Below are 15,542 nucleotides of genomic sequence, written 5' to 3'. Positions count from 1 at the left end.
ATGGGTTGAGACCCTGCATCAGGACTGTTTTTATTTCAGAGTTCTTCAGTTTTCAATCACAAGGAAGGCACGCAACCATCTGCAGTTTGCAATCACAAGTAAGGCACACTAGCGTCATTACTTTCTTAGAAGGTTGAGGAGGTTTGGCATGTCACCGAACACTCGAACAAACTTCTACAGATGTACTGCTGAAAGTATCCTGACTGGTTGCATCATGGTTTGGTACAGCAATTCCAACACAGCAACGCAAGAAGCTGCAGAGAGGAGTGGACTCAGCCCAACACACCACAGACACATCCCTCTCCACCATCATAGCCGAGGTCAAGAGGGTTGAGAGCTTCAAGTTCCTGGGAGTGAACATCACCAACAGCCTGTCCTGGTCAAATCACGTAAATGCCACGGCCAAGAAAGCTCACCAGTGCCTCTACTTCCGCAGGAGGCTAAAGATATTTGGGTTGTCCCCTTTGACTCTCACCAACCTTTACCGATGCACCATAGAAAGCATCCTATCTGGATGTATCACGGCTTGGTACGGCAACTGCTCTGCCAGGACCGTAAGAAACTGCAGGGAGTTGTGGACACAGCCCAGCGCATCACGGACACCAGCCTCCCCTCCTTGGGCTCTGTCTTTACCTCTCGTTGTCTTGGTGAAGCAGCCGGCATAATCAAAGACCCCACCCACCCGGGATATTTTCTCTTCTCTCCTCTTCCATCCGGTAGAAGATACAGGAGCCTGACGGCACATACCACCAGGCAAGGACAGCTTCTACCCCACTGTGATAAGACTATTGAACGGTTCCCTTATACAATGAGATGGACTCTGACCTCACGACCTACCTTGTTGTGACCTTGCACCTTATTGCACTGCACTTTCTCTGCAGCTGTGACACTTTGTACTGTAATTGTTTTTTTACCTGTACTACCTCAATGCACTCTGTACTAACTCAATGTAACCGCACTATGTAATGAATTGACCTGTACGATCGGAATGCAAGACAAGTTTTTCACTGTACCTCGGTACAAGTGACAATAATAAACCAATACCAATGCAGCTACTCCCTTCAAACATTCAGTTCTTGAACTGACCTGAACACCCTAATCCCTACCTCAGTGCTGCAACACTATGAACACTCTGCACTGCAATTGACTTTGTTTCATTGTCCCAGTTGTGTCCTTTCTTGTAAGAATCGTGTATAATGCATGTTTTTCCTGTGAGTGCTGCTTGGTGCCTGCGATGCAGTAAGTCTTTCGTTGCAGCTGCACAGACATGAACTTGTCTCGGCCCGCGGGGCAGCAGCGACGCCCACCCTCCCGCCAACCCGCGTCCCCTCGCCCCGGGACCCAGGCCGCAGCCCCGCTCCGCACCACTGACTTACACTGGCCGACAGAGGCCGCCGAGCCGCGGCGGTGAGGGAGCTGCAGCCGCCCAGGCTCCTCCCGAGGCCGCGCCACCTTCGGCCCAGCAGCCCGACCACCGCCGCCATCACAGCCGTCTGCCCAGTCCGCTGCCTGCTCCGCAGCACCACCACCCTCTGACACCGTTCCCTACGTAACCCGGACCCTCATTCCCAACGGACCCGGACAGGAATCAAATCATCACGCCTTTAAGTAGTAAATAACTGCAGGGAACCCCCTTTCAAACACTTATTCGATCAAGGCGTGAGTTGGTAACCTCTGCTGAAGGGTCCTAGCTGGGAGTAGTGGGGTCGCCTTGTTGGTGGTGGCGGCCCGCCTTCCAGAGCGCTGACTGGCCAGAAGCCTGAAGGTGTTGGAGCTGATTGGCCAGAAGCAGGAAGGTGTTGGAGCTGATTGGCCAGAAGCCTGAAGGTGTTGGAGCTGATTGGCCAGAAGCCTGAAGGTGTTGGAGTTGATTGGCCAGAAGCAGGAAGGTGTTGGAGCTGATTGGCCAGAAGCAGGAAGGTGTTGGAGCTGATTGGCCAGAAGCAGGAAGGTGTTGGAGCTGATTGGCCAGAAGCAGGAAGGTGTTGGAGCTGATTGGCCAGAAGCAGGAAGGTGTTGGAGCTGATTGGCCAGAAGCAGGAAGGTGTTGGAGCTGATTGGCCAGAAGCAGGAAGGTGTTGGAGCTGATTGGCCAGAAGCAGGAAGGTGTTGGAGCTGATTGGTGGAGGGCGCTGTCGGTCAGCGGTGCAGGACGTGCGGTTGAAGCCGGCACTGAGGATGGAGGCGGCCGGAGCTGAGGCGCAGCTGCTTCGGCCGTTCTCCTGCGAGCACGGCCTCCTGTCCCGGCCCGATGGTTCGGCCTGCTTCACGCAAGGTGGGTGCTGCGCCTGTTGCCCGTGTCTGGCTGGGCCGCGGGTTGCGGCGCTGTTTCCCCACGGCTGTGGCCGGCGGGAGGCGCGTCGATGGGGAGCGGGGGGAGTCGGCGCTCGCTTTAAACTAACCCCACGGTTCTGCTCCCTCCCCGTCGCCTTCCATCCACCCCACTCTAACCCCCGGCTCCGGCAGTCCCTCGAGACTGAGGATGACTTGCTCCCACTCCGGCATAGCCTCAACGGGCCGAATGGCCCAATTCTGCCTCCCCCTCTCCCCCCCTCCCCCCTCCCCCCCCTCCCCCCTCCCCCCTCTCCTCCCTCTCCCCCCCCCTCCCTCTCCCCCCCCTCTCCCTCTCCCCCCCCTCTCCCTCTCCCTCTCCCCCCCCTCTCCCTCTCCCCCCCTCTCCCCCACCTCTCCCTCTCCCCCCTCTCCCCCTCCCCCTCCCTCCACACCTCCCTCTCCCTCCACACCTCCCCCTCCCCTCCACACCTCCCCCTCCCTCCACACCTCACCCTCCCCTCCACACCTCCCCCTCCCCCCTCCCCCTCCCCCCCTCTCCCTCCCCCCCTCTCTCCCTCCCCCCCCTCTCCCTCCCCCCCTCTCCCTCTCCCTCCCCCTGCCTCCACCTCCACCTCCCCCTCCCCCCCCCCCACCTCCGATTTCCTTTTGGCCTCTGTGGATACGAGCAGAGACTTCCCGAATAAGGCAGGAGCTACCTGATGGGGATCTGTGAGAGGGTGCGTTCCTTATGCTGTTGTCATGTACCTCCACGTGCTCCCAATACATGGACTGGAGGTCGTAGAGTCAGACAGCATGGAAACGTGATGAAAAACACAATGATGCTGGAGGAACTCAGCAGGCTAGGCAGCATCTGTGGAGAAAAGCAGGCGGTCAATTTTTAGGGTCAGGACTGAAGATGGGAAAAGGTGAAGCCCAATTTATGCCTGGAATGCATTGCCTGATAGGGTGGTGGAGGCAAATTCATTGGGGGCTTTTAAGAGGGGCTTGGATGGGCACGTCAGTGGGAGGAAAATGGAGAGATTAGCTATGTCGGCACAACATTGTGGGCTGAAGGGCCTGTTCTGTGCTTTACTGTCCTATGTAATATTATAGGAGGGAAAAGCAGAGCAGTGATAGGTGGTCAAAAGAGGGGAGGTGGGGTGGGCACGAGGTGGTGATAGGTACATGTAGGTAAGAGATAGTGATAGGTGCAGGGGAGGAGGGGAGAGCAGGTCCACCAGGGGATAGGTCCAAGGAATGGAGGAAGAAAGGGGGATAGGAAAAAAAAGGCTCGGGAAGGAAAGAGAAGCATGGTTGTGGGGTGGTGGGGGGGGAAGGTGTGGAGACTACTTAAAGTGGGAGAATTCAATGTTCATGCTGTTTCTCTAGCATGGAAACATGCCCTTCAGCCCAACTCGTCCATGCCGACTGTGTTGCCCAGCGAGCTAGTCCCATTTGCCTGCGTTTTGCCTATAGCTCTCTAAACCTCTGAGATGTTTTGGAGGATATTCGTATTACCAGGGAAGAGGTATTTGCAGCATTATAGCAATCCCCAGGGCTTGACCGAGAGCATCCTCTGACTTTGTGGGAGGCAAGAGGAGAAATTGCAAAGGCCCATGCAGAGATTTTTGCTTCATCGTTAGCCAGTAGTGAAGTTTCCGAAGACTGGAAGGTGGCTAAGGTTGTTCTGTTGTTTAAGAAAAGTAGCAAGGACAAGCCAAGAAACTACAGGCTGGTCAGCCTGACATCAGTAGTGAGGAGGTTACTGGAGGGAATTCTGAGGATCAACCAGCATTTGAATAGACAGTCTGATTAGGAGGAGTCGGTATGGCTTTGTGCATGGAAAGTCATGCTTGATGAACCTTTTTAGAGTTTTTTTTTGAAGAGGTAACCAAAAAAGTAGATGAGGGTAGGGTAGTGGATGTTGTCTATTTGGACTTTAGCAAGGGCTTCGACAAAGTCCCACGTGGTAGGCTGGTCTGGAAGATTAGGTCCCATTTAATCCAGAGAGAGCTAGTCAGGTGGATTCGAAGTTGGCTTGGAGGTGGGAAGCAGAAGGTAGTGGTTAAAGGTTGTTTCTTGGAATGGAGGCCAGTGACTAGCGGTATGCCGCAGGTCTCGGTGTTAGGACCCTTGTTATTCGTTATTTATAAAAACGATTTGGATGCAAATGTACAAGTTTGCAGATGACACGAAATTGGAGGTGTTGCTGATAGTGAAGAAGGTTATTCGTAGATGACTGGGATCTTGATCAGTTCAGGAAGTGGGCTGAGGAGCGGCAAACGGATTTCAATACAGATAAGTGTGAGGTGATGCATTTAGGAAAGTCAAACCAGTGTAGGACTTGTACAATGAATGGTCAGGCACTAGAGTGTGTAATGGAACAGAAGGACCTAATACAAGTGCATACTTCATTGAGAGCAGTGTCACAGGTAGACAGGGTTTGAAGACAGGTGGTGAAAAAAGGCGTTTGACACACTGGCTTTCATCATTCAGGCCATTGAGTAAAGGAGTTGGGATATTATGTTGCAATTGCATAAGTCATTGGTGAGGCTGCACTTGGAGCACTGTGCACAGTTTTGATCACCCTGTTGTAGGAAAGACATGGTTAAACTGGAAAGAGTGCAGAAAAGATTTACGAGGATGTTGCCAGGATTAGAGGGCTTGAGTTATAGGGAGAGGTTGGCCAGGCTAGGTCTTTATTCTTTAGTGCATAGGAGAATAAGGGGTGAATTAATAGAGCTTTATAAAATCATGAGGGACATAGCTAAGGTGGATGGTAGCAGTCTTTTCCCCAGGGTAGGGGAGTCCAAATCTAGGGGGCTTAGATTTAGGGTGAGAGGGGAAAGATTTAAAAGGGATGTGAGGGGCAACTTTTCCACAGAGGGTGGTGAGTATATGGAACAAGCTGCCAGAGGAAGTCGTTGAGGCAGGTACAATAGTATCATTTATGAAGCACTTGGATAGGTACATACAGGGGCAGGGCTTAGAGGGATATGGGCCAAACGCAGGAAATTGGGACTAGATGGGTGGGCACCATGGTCAGCATAGACTCGTTGGGCCAAAGGGTCTGTATCCATGCTGTATTGCTGTCTCTATGACTCTATCCATGTAGTTATCTAGATGGCTTTTAAATGTTGCTAATGTACCCGCCTCAACTATTTCATTCCAAATACGCACCAGCCTTTGTGTGAAGTAGCTGTCCCTGATGTCCCTTTTAAAGTTCTCAATACCATCTTGAATGCTCCTTCCCCACTTGTCATGGGATAGAGATTCCAAGGAATTAGTGGGAATGTTGCACCTCTTCAGAGGCTTTCAACACATTCAAGAATGTTTTTCTCTGTTCGCCATGCGTATGATGTGGTATGCCCAACATTAGCCAGCTGAGAGTAACTGATGCCTCAGTGGTGGGGGTGTTGGCTTGGGAGAGGGCTCTGTTGTTTATCCTTCCAGTGAATTTGGAGGACTCAGTGCAGTGCTGGTGGCATTTTTCCAATGTCTTGAGATGCCTGCTGTAGGTAGTCTGGATTTCAGACCTCATAGTTTTGTGCCAGGGCTGAAGTCTTCATCTTCAAACACCCTTTTCCTCAATTGACCAAAGGATATATCTGGGCATTGAAGATGGTGGCGAATCTGATCATCAATGTCTGCCTTTGCTGAGAGGTGATTCTTAACATATGGGAAGTGGTCATTTTCCTGGGTCTCATCATGAACCTCTAATGTTGCAATGTGGTAAAGCAGGGACATAGGATGGTTGACAGTCTTGCAAATATTGAATGTAAAGTTCATCCTCTTGTATCTTCAATGAAGAGTCGAAGATGTCTTGGAGCTTGGCTTCTGAGCATGTGTAAATACAAGCGTCACCTGAATATTGCAGCTCAACTACTGAAGTGTGTGTGTCCTGCTTCCTCAATGAAGTTGCAGTAGGTTGAACTGTTTCCAATTAGTTCCATTCCCACAGGAACTTTTGAGGTGAGGTACAACACTGTGGTGAGAAAGATTCAGAAAAAAGTTTGGGCAATAATTCGGCCTTATTTGACACCACTCTATACACAGAAGGTGCTGACCTTCAAGGTACTTCCAACAATTTTCATTTTTATTTAAGATTTCCAGGGTCATTAATTTTGTAATTAAATAGTGGACCTGATTTTCTTTTCTCTCTCAGATGGTATCTTTCACCTGGTTAACTTTTGCATCAAATAAGTTCTGACAGCATCACTAGTTGCATTGTTGGGGCATATTGACCCTCCGTAATACTGTTAACATTTGCCTGTGCTGATGTATATTTTTATTCATAGGAGACACCACAGTTTTGGCTGCAGTGTATGGACCCGCAGAGGTGAAAGTGAGCAAAGAGATCTTTGACAAGGCCACGCTGGATGTTCTACTCAAGCCAAAAGTTGGGTTACCAGGTAAGTGTTGGCTTCCTGAGAGGCCATGTTGGGGAAGAGATCTGACTGAGGGCCCTGGGCAGCGGTGAAGAGGATTGATGAAGTATGGGAAGATTGCAGATGGGGTATGGTTTTGGGATCTGAGTGGATTGCAGTCAAGTGGGAAATAATTCACAGACACAGAATCTATTTCCTTCAGAAGTGTAAGGCAAAGTAAAAACTTAATAGAGCTCCCAAACACCATCTCTGAAGGGTTGCTTCTCCAGCTTCTGTGGGTTAGAGTTACAGAGACACAAAGCACAAAAACAGGCTCTTCAGCCTGTCCTGGCCATTAAGACTTCCCATTTTATTCTTCCTATCAACTCCTCACAGAATCTACCACTCACCTGTACACTAGGGAAAATTTAGAGTAGTCAACCTACCAATCCCTCACATCTTTGGGGTGTGGAAAAGACCAGACCACTTTGAGGAAGCACCCACAGTTACAGACAGAACATGCAAATTCCATTCAGGCAGCAGCATCGGTCAGGATTAAACAAGGGACGTTAGAGATCTGAGGCAACAGCACCACTAACTGCGCTACTGTGCCACCAGGTTGTTTGCTTTGTTTCACAAAAATGCCACAAGATTGCAGCATGCCACTTCCAGTGAGCAGGGGCTACACTAACCATAGAACCATATGGCACAATACAGGCCCTTCGGCCCACCATGTTGTGCCACCCTTCAGACCACACCTAAGACTATCTAACCCCTTTACATAGGGTTCACTGGCCACAATCAAGCTTAATGGGGATATCCTCCTTTTCAATGTTTCCCTTGTTTTCCCACAAGAATTTTCATTTATGAAGAATTGTGCATAACAAAATATAAAGTGGTTTACACTAAGCTGCTAGGGCAGCTCATGGAAAAAAGTGATTTTAAGAAATAAGCAGAAGTTTCTGAGATAAAAGGGGACAAAATGGATTAGAAAACAGAACAAGTGGGGGAGGGAGGAGGTGCAGATGAGATTTGGAGCCCGTTGTGATAGGGCAGGCAGCAGAGGTGGGGAGGGATGAGGAGATGTAGACAGGTGCTGGATATGTTGAATTGATTGTGTTGTGAGTCAGAGAGCCAGCGGTGATTCAGTGGGTGCAGGGACTGTGGTGCCAGGCAGGGTGGAAGGTATTAGTGGAGCTTTTTGATGAGGTACAAAAGTGTGGATGGGATGTCTGCAGCCCTGGGCTGTTGGAGGAAGTGGGTAGAGCTGGCAGTGATGTGGAACTGAAGAAAAAATGATAATGTTGGTAAGATAAGATATCTTTATTAGTCACGTGTACATCGAAACACACAGTGAAATGCATCTTTTGCATAGTGTTCTGTGGGCAGCCCGCAAGTGTCGCCACGCTTCCAGTGCCAACATAGCATGCCCACAACATCCTAACCCATACGTCTTTGGAATGTGGGAGGAAACCGGAGCACCCGGAGGAAACCCACGCAGACACACGTGGAGAACGTACAAACTCCTTTCAGACAGTGGCCAGTATTGAACCCAGGTCGCTGACGCTGTAAAGCATTACGCTAACCGCTACAACTACTGTGCCTGTCCAATAGATGTTGAGGTATGAAGCTTGACCCTGGGCTGAAAAGTAGCATGCTGCTTGAGTTATCCTAAACAAGATGCCAGGGAGTGGAGTGAAGCTCCTAGAAATTTAGAATGTAAAAAAGACCTTTCAGTTGATTGTGTCCATGCCATTTGGGAAACAAGAACAGAGCTTTTTGGGAACCAAATAGGACATCTTTAGATTTGTGAACATTCTGGTGTATTGAGTATTTGCAAAGGATCCCGGTGTGCACATCAATATTGTGGGTGTCTTGCATACAGAAATTTGAAATAAAAATGGAAAATAGTGGAAATGTTCAGCAGGACAAGAAACAGAAAGTTGATGTTTCAGGTCTGAGACCTTTCATCAGAACATCTGTACAGAAGTGTTGTCTTTAATAATAGAGTGTTTCCTGTTAGTTCCAGAATTGGTTGAGTTCCAAATGATGTTAATCTGAGTTCTCTGAGACTGGACTGAATCTTGGTGCTAACGTCACATATCACATTGGTTTTCTTCTTCAAAGGTGTTGCAGAGAAGAGCAAGGAACAGCTGATTCGAAACACTTGTGAAGCCACCATCCTGACTGCCCTGCACCCTCGATCCTCCATCACAGTCGTACTGCAGGTCATCCATGACTCTGGATCCGTATCCTGACGCTAGTGCTAGGTTGGTCACCCTGGCAGCCTCTGACCACAATGCCCTTCGTTATTAGAAAGACTTTCATTAACCAGGGCATACCAGGTGTTCCAAACTGCTTTATAGCCAGTAAAGACCAACTGGTCTGGTCTTGTAAAGTAGGGAAGATGGTGATAATTTATGCAGTGAGGTCCCACCAACATCCTGTTTTAATAAACAATCTGCTGGAGGAACTCTGTGGGTCAAGCAGCATCTGTGGGGTGGAGGAGGTGGTGGGAGGAATTGTCGACATTTCGGATTGTGACCTGCATCATTCTTGATTTGGGGTCTCGACTCAAAATGTTGACAACTCCTTTCCTCCCACAGATGCTGCTTGACCTGCTGAGTTCTTCCGGAATGTTTTTTGCTCCAGATTCCAGCATCTGCAGTCTCTTCTGTCTCCTTTTTTAATGATACTGGTTAAGGGATAAATTTTGGCCAGGACTCTAATCTAATTGTGCTTGGCAGCTTAAGTGGCACATCGGGAAAGACACTCATTCCTGAATCAGAATGAAGTAGGTTCAAGTCCCACTCCAGAGACTCGAACACATCGCCCAGGTTGGCACTCCCAGTGTAGTAATGAGAGAGTATAGCACTGGTTAGAGCACTGTTAGCTGAAGAAACAGCTACCAATGGTGGGTCCATGAGAGACCAGTGATAGATTAGAGATCTTGGTGGGTTACGTAGCTGGAGGCAGTTACAAATAAAAAAAGTGGGAGATCATTTGAGAGATGGGTAACATCGGATTTAACATTTTGGAGTGCTTATCCAGGAACTAATGTCGATCGGCAAGTACAGAGTGATAGGAGAATGACACAGACAACAATGCTATTATTTGATGCAGATGCATTGTAGTGTGGTTGTAATACAGTCTGTGTCCCAGGACAGTGGTGCTCATTCAACATCACTTAAAGTTAACGATGTTGTCATTACCACATTACAGTTTGTAGGAACACAATGTTGCTGATGATACTTCTCCATGAGTCTATTCACTTTAAAGGTGCTTCATCAGGTATGAAAATTGCAAGAAGTGATTGAATGTTGTTAATAGAGCAGCAAATAGCTGTTGTGAGCTTTGCAAGTGGGTTTGAAGCAAGGTTCCAAACACAGTTGATAGTATGATAGTAAAGGAATGTTGCATCCATTGTTTAGAAACCATATGCGACCATCTTGTCCTGAAGCAGTCTGTAACCAGAGCCACTATCCATTGCATCTGTTCTTTCAGATAATGCATTAAATCAAGGCCCCGACAGTCACTAATAATATCCCTGTAGCATATTAACAAAGCAGGAGATTCACACTTCACTTGGCGGTTACATTCCATGGTTCTTTTGACCTGTCTGTACTGCAGATCAGCCACCATGTTCATAGTACTTGGTGACTGTTTCTATCTTATGCACTGGGCAGTGCCTCTTGCAGTGATAACATGATACTGTTGCTTGAGGGATCCATTATGGAACCAAATTTTCAGGTTGAGCCAAACAATATCTGAAAACGATAGGGAGAAATAACACAGAGAGCCCCTCATGACCTCAAAGTGAACCAAAAGTGTCAGTTTTTATAGTTACTGTCTTGCTGTAGGAATCATGGCAGGTAACTTATTCAATGCAAGATCCCTGAAATAGCTGCAAATATCAACCAGAGAACCTGTTTTAGTAATACTCGTTGAGGGGTAAACATTGGCCAGGACTCACTGGAAAAAAGTTACCCAAAACACCAAACGGTATCAGTTGTAAAATAGCATCTGAAAGATTGTACCTCCAACTGTGCACCACTCCCACAATCATTAGCACTGAAGCATCTGCCTGGATTTTGTGCTGGGTTCTGTGGAGTGGAAACTTGAGCCCACAGCCTTGTGACTTGGCCAAGCACATTATCCTTTAAGCCACAGCTGATGCATTTACACAAATTTTCCATATTTGATGTACAAGAAATATGTGACTAGGTTAATGGGATGGGAAAATTGGACTGAGATGGGCACCTTAGCAAGGATGAGTTGGGCCGAAGGGACTGTTTTTATGCTATATTACTCCATAAAGAAATTTATAGTCTGTGTAGCAGTTCCTATGATGTAAAGCAGAAAGGAAACTTGTATTCAATAAATTCTCTTGACACCCTCAATTCCATCACTCACAACTTTCTGGTTAAATGTATTTTGCATATTTCTGTTGTTGAAGTTTCTATTGCCAGTGAGATCCTTAACTGACAGGAGTAGCTGCTGTCTTGTTGCCTGAACGCTACCTGCATGGCACTTATGGATGCTGGGCTCCCAATGAAAAGTGTCTTCTGTGGAATTACTTGTATGATCGACTCTGATAGAAACATCATTCTAGATCCAACAACCACGATGGAGAAGGTTGGTGATGTGAAATCCCTGGACAGTAAGATCCCTCAATTGCTCAAAATTGATGTTATTATACTTAGGAATTTGCATTCATATCACATCCTCTGCACACACCAAAGTGTTTTACAGTGAATAAGTTGTGTTGCAGACACAGCAGCCAACTTACAGCAGTATTCCCAAAGTGATGAATGATCAGGTCAACTGTTTTGTCAAGGAGTGGGTTAGAACAGGAATGCAGGGTGGGTCATTTTCCTGGCTGTCAGTTTGCAGTTTGTGTTAGAGGATCTTTAATGGAGCCTGGGTTTTAAAGACTGTACCTCCTGACACTAACATTTAAGTCACAATTTAATATATTGGCACACAGGTCAAATCCAAACCCATTCCCTGATTATCTTAAGCTTTACATATAAATTGGTCAATCACCTGAGGGGTGGGTTTAACCAATTAACCAAAAGTTACTAATCATCTTTGTTACCATCACTAATTTTGAGGCGGGAAGACAACCTGCTACCCTTTCTAATTCTTGGCCTTATTTGTTCCAGGGTGCAGCTGCCGTTCTCACCTTCTCCATCGACAGCGTTGAGAACCAACTGCTCATGTTGTCCACAAAAGGGTCATACTCTGTTGAGGAGGTTGGTTTATAAAGCTCTTTCCTTTTTATTTATTTTTCCCATCTGCCCACCTTCATTTGTCCTTATCCCCTCTTTACCATGGCTCCTGATAGAAGGGGTACGGGCCCATGAGGGATGGGCTGTTCCATTTCATTATCAACAACCCTTATGGATTTCTTGTGTTCATTTGACTATCGGCAGCACTTTGGGATACATGTGCAGAGAGAGTCCAGAGTTCCCTGGGATACATTGTAGATCAGTTAAGTGGAGATGGGGGCCTCCAGTGACTGAGGATTGTTCCCTGGCACAAGTGGCTCAGCTTTCTATTCTTCTGAGGATCCTACACCACTTTAGAAGTGATAAGTGTGATGGATTTCTGTTTGCCCAGATAATAACATCAACTTAGCACTGTATAGGGCAAAGCAATCCTTCACCCTTTTCACCGTCCTAGTTATATTCAGTAGAATTCAAAATTGCAATAAAGCAACTCGGCAAAGCTTTGATAACACCTTCCAAAGCTACAACCCCCGTGCCACCCTGAAGATCCACAGTATCTTGATTTGCGCAAGTACAGGGGTTCATGGGTGGTGTTGGGTTCATATCTTGGATCTTTCTATCCACCAACACAATTGGAATGTTCTCATTTTGCTATATCTGTTGTAATACTTTGGGGTAAAAATAACTATCATTTTAGCTACGTTTTAGCTTTCTCCAGTAGAATTCGCAGCACAGAAAGTGGCCAGTTATTCTATCCCCTTGTGGAGGAGGATAAACAAACCTCTTCCCACCCTATTTCAATTTGCCCTCTTAGCATACTTGAATATTCCTTTTCTCTCTCTTACTCCAGTATTCCTATGAATCCCTCCTCCGTTCCATTTTTATCAACTTGAAGCTGGCCATGTGAGTCTGTCATGTTGTTATAACTTCCTTCCCTCCCAATCCCTAAGAGTAAAGACACAATGGTACTGAGAATGGGATCAGATAAATAGCGCTTTCAATGAGAGGGAATGTAAGTGGTGTGAATGAAAGCCTTCTGTCTTTACTAAAATACTACACTTATGCCTGGAGGAATCCGTTTAGAATCCTTCCCCTTGCAAACTATTTGAGCTGCAGCTTGAAGAGCAGGCAAGAATAAACACTGCACCTTATCGCCAGGGTCTTTTGCTGGCTTGGTCAACCTGGTCAGGCTGGGGAGTGGTCATCTGAGCCACAAAGCCCCATTGCTCCCTTTCCCTTTGGTTGTACAGCATCCAGATGTAATTTTTGTGGACTGTAGACACCTCCCATCCATGATCCTTGTTGCCTAAACTACCAGCAAATTATTCAGCTGTGTGGACCCCGTGCTCTTTCCTTCTCTGACATTCACCTGCACACTTTCCGGAAGGAATTGCTGAGTGAGAGCATTGGTTGCCTGGATGAGCTGAGACTGCTAAGAGCAGCCTTGCTGGTATTGAGACCCTTCTGGCCTTGTCTGTCACCGCACCAGCATCACACTATTGTATTGTGACACAGGCCTGGCGGAGGAAACCACACAGAGTATCCACCCCCACAGAAAAATCTGCAGGTGGGGAAGCTGTAGATGGGTAGGTGGAGAGCAGGGGGTAGACACGCCTCAGTGCTGATCATTGCAATGTCCTGGCTGAAGGTCGGGCAAAATTTCAAAAGCTTAATGGAGAACCTGTACTGAATATGAAAATCAATTATCGACATATTCTACACTCACTAATGGTTCTTAATTTTAAAAATTAGATTATACAATGTGTGTCTGACAATAATTGGCACTTAAGTGCAAATTATTTCTGTTTGGGGAAGGCTTTAATTTCTTGTCTGCAGCTTTCTCCCTAACCTCTTGCTGAATATAAATTAGCTACTTAATTAAATCTGATAAGGCAGTAAATTGAATGTCTTAAAGTCATACAGCATAGAAACAGGCTCTTTGGCTCATTGTGTCTGAGCTGACCAATCCTAATAGGTGTGGGTCAGTGTCAAATTCTGTCTAATAACACAGCAGAGGCTTGTAAAGTTAAAGGTGCCATAGTAATGCAAGTTATTGGAGTCATAGTGTCGTGCAGCACAGAAAAAGGCCCTTTGGCCCAACCTTTCCATCAAGTACCCATCTAGACTATTTCTATTTCCCAGCACTTGGTCTGTAGCCTTCTCTGCCTTGTTAATTTAAGTGCTTGTCCAGATGCTGCTTAAATGTTGCATGAGTACCTGCTTCCGTCACCTTCTCAGGCAGCGCGTTCCAGATTCCAACCACCCTTTGGATGGAAAAATTTCTTCCTTGGATCCAGTTTGCCAACTTTCCACGGACTCTGACCTTTTGGACCAGCCTTCCATGTGGGAACCAGTCTTTGCATGCTAGACCAGTTTCTTCTGACTGATATAAAGTTTAGTGGGGGGGGGGGGGGTGGTGGGAAGCTGGTAGAAAGAAGAGTTGGATGGTTTATGTAGGGCTGCATATCTGTGGGCTTGCTGGTCTGAATAACTTATCTGTTGTGCTTCAAGTTCAGTTTACAGATTTGGGTAAATCAGTCTCCCAAGAAGTATCACCACATACTCCCGTTATCCTGAAACTCCCTTAATGTCCAATTATCTGATGATCACCTAAATTTCAAAATGCTGATGATATTTCCTATTGGTAGAGACAGTCATCCGGCAGGGAAACAGGCCCTTCGGCCCAAGTTGTCCACGCTGACCAAGGTGTCCACTTAAGCTAGTCTCATTAACCTGTGTTTGGTCCATATCCCTCTAAACCTTTCCTGTCCAAGCATCTTTTACATGTTGTTATTGTACCTGCCTCAACCATTGCCTTTGGCAGCTTGTTCCATGTGTGAAGAAGTTTTCCCTCAGGTCCCTTTTAAATCTTCCCCTTTCACCTTAAACCTCTGCCCTCTAGGTTTTGATTCCCTTTCCCCAGGAAAAAGATGTGTGCATTCACCCTATCGATGCCCCTCGTGATTTTATACATCTCTATAAGGTCATCCCTCAGTCTCCTACACTCCAAGGAACAACGTCCTAACCTGCCCAGCCTCTTCCTATAACTCAAGCCCTCGACTCCTGGTAATATTCTCATAAATCTTCTTTGCACAGTTTCCAGCTTAATGATGCCTTTCCTGTAACAAGGTGACCAAAACTGTAACCAGGAAGGTAATATTCCCTTCCTCAGCAAACCCATCAGTGTTTACACACATTGCTAATGCTGGGGAGTGAGGTGTTGCTAATGCACTTGCCTTCTGTTTCAGCTCCAGCAGTGTGTTGCAATATGCCAGAAGGCTGCAGAGAAGATCTTTCAGTTCTACAGGGACTTGGTAAGCAGAAGGTACTCGAAACTAAGTGAATAAAGATGAGTGTGGAATGGACCTTCCAGGCTGAGTCCTATTGCACTGGAGATGAGGACAATAGAGATGTGCTCTTGTTAAGAAGCAGCGATTGTGCTTTGCTTGGGCTGTGGTCCTGAGCCCCTGCAGTTGACTGAACCTGTGGATACGCTGGTCAGTGCCTGAGAGACTGCAAGCCAACTTTTGTCTTCCCCAACATTCTGACTTTCTGCATCAACTACTGTATGTCAAACACTGGCTGAGTATGTCTGAGAGTCAGGAAGAAGGAACACATTTTTAAAATAAAATTCTGCCAATGACTTTATTGGTTTCATGCTGATTTAACA

At 47.0% G+C, this 15,542-nt stretch overlaps 2 protein-coding genes across 3 annotated transcripts in view; one reads left to right on the top strand and one right to left on the bottom strand.

Moving 5' to 3' along the window:
* Positions 1–1,705, bottom strand: part of bckdha (branched chain keto acid dehydrogenase E1 subunit alpha) — a 28,932-nt gene extending 27,227 nt beyond the window's left edge. For both annotated transcript variants that reach the window (XM_052044306.1, XM_052044307.1), the window contains exon 1: positions 1,377–1,705. In XM_052044306.1, coding sequence (XP_051900266.1) covers positions 1,377–1,484 — 108 coding nt within the window. In that variant the 5' untranslated portion in view covers positions 1,485–1,705. The remainder of the gene's footprint in view (positions 1–1,376) is intronic.
* Positions 1,706–2,135: 430 nt separating this feature from the next.
* On the top strand, positions 2,136–15,515 carry exosc5 (exosome component 5). Its single transcript, XM_052044215.1, has 6 exons — positions 2,136–2,275; positions 6,573–6,686; positions 8,769–8,890; positions 11,136–11,276; positions 11,807–11,896; positions 15,121–15,515. Exons 1-6 carry the CDS (start codon positions 2,179–2,181, stop codon positions 15,217–15,219), a joined length of 663 nt encoding a protein of 220 aa, XP_051900175.1. The 5' UTR covers positions 2,136–2,178; the 3' UTR covers positions 15,220–15,515.
* The last annotated feature ends 27 nt before the right edge of the window (positions 15,516–15,542 follow it).

Source organism: Pristis pectinata, chromosome 35 (assembly GCF_009764475.1).
Source record: "Pristis pectinata isolate sPriPec2 chromosome 35, sPriPec2.1.pri, whole genome shotgun sequence".
In the NCBI taxonomy this organism is placed as follows: Eukaryota; Metazoa; Chordata; class Chondrichthyes; order Rhinopristiformes; family Pristidae; genus Pristis; species Pristis pectinata.
Note: the sequence above shows the minus strand (reverse complement) of the source record. Positions and strands in the feature narration are given on the sequence as shown.

Excerpts from the sequence above, each read along its gene's own strand:
- exosc5 (XM_052044215.1), top strand. The coding sequence starts at position 2,179 with ATGGAGGCGGCCGGAGCTGAGGCGCAGCTGCTTCGGCCGTTCTCCTGC. Across the intron at positions 11,277-11,806 it reads CAACAACCACGATGGAGAAG|GGTGCAGCTGCCGTTCTCAC; the intron begins GTTGGTGATGTG and ends TATTTGTTCCAG. Across the intron at positions 11,897-15,120 it reads GGTCATACTCTGTTGAGGAG|CTCCAGCAGTGTGTTGCAAT; the intron begins GTTGGTTTATAA and ends CTTCTGTTTCAG.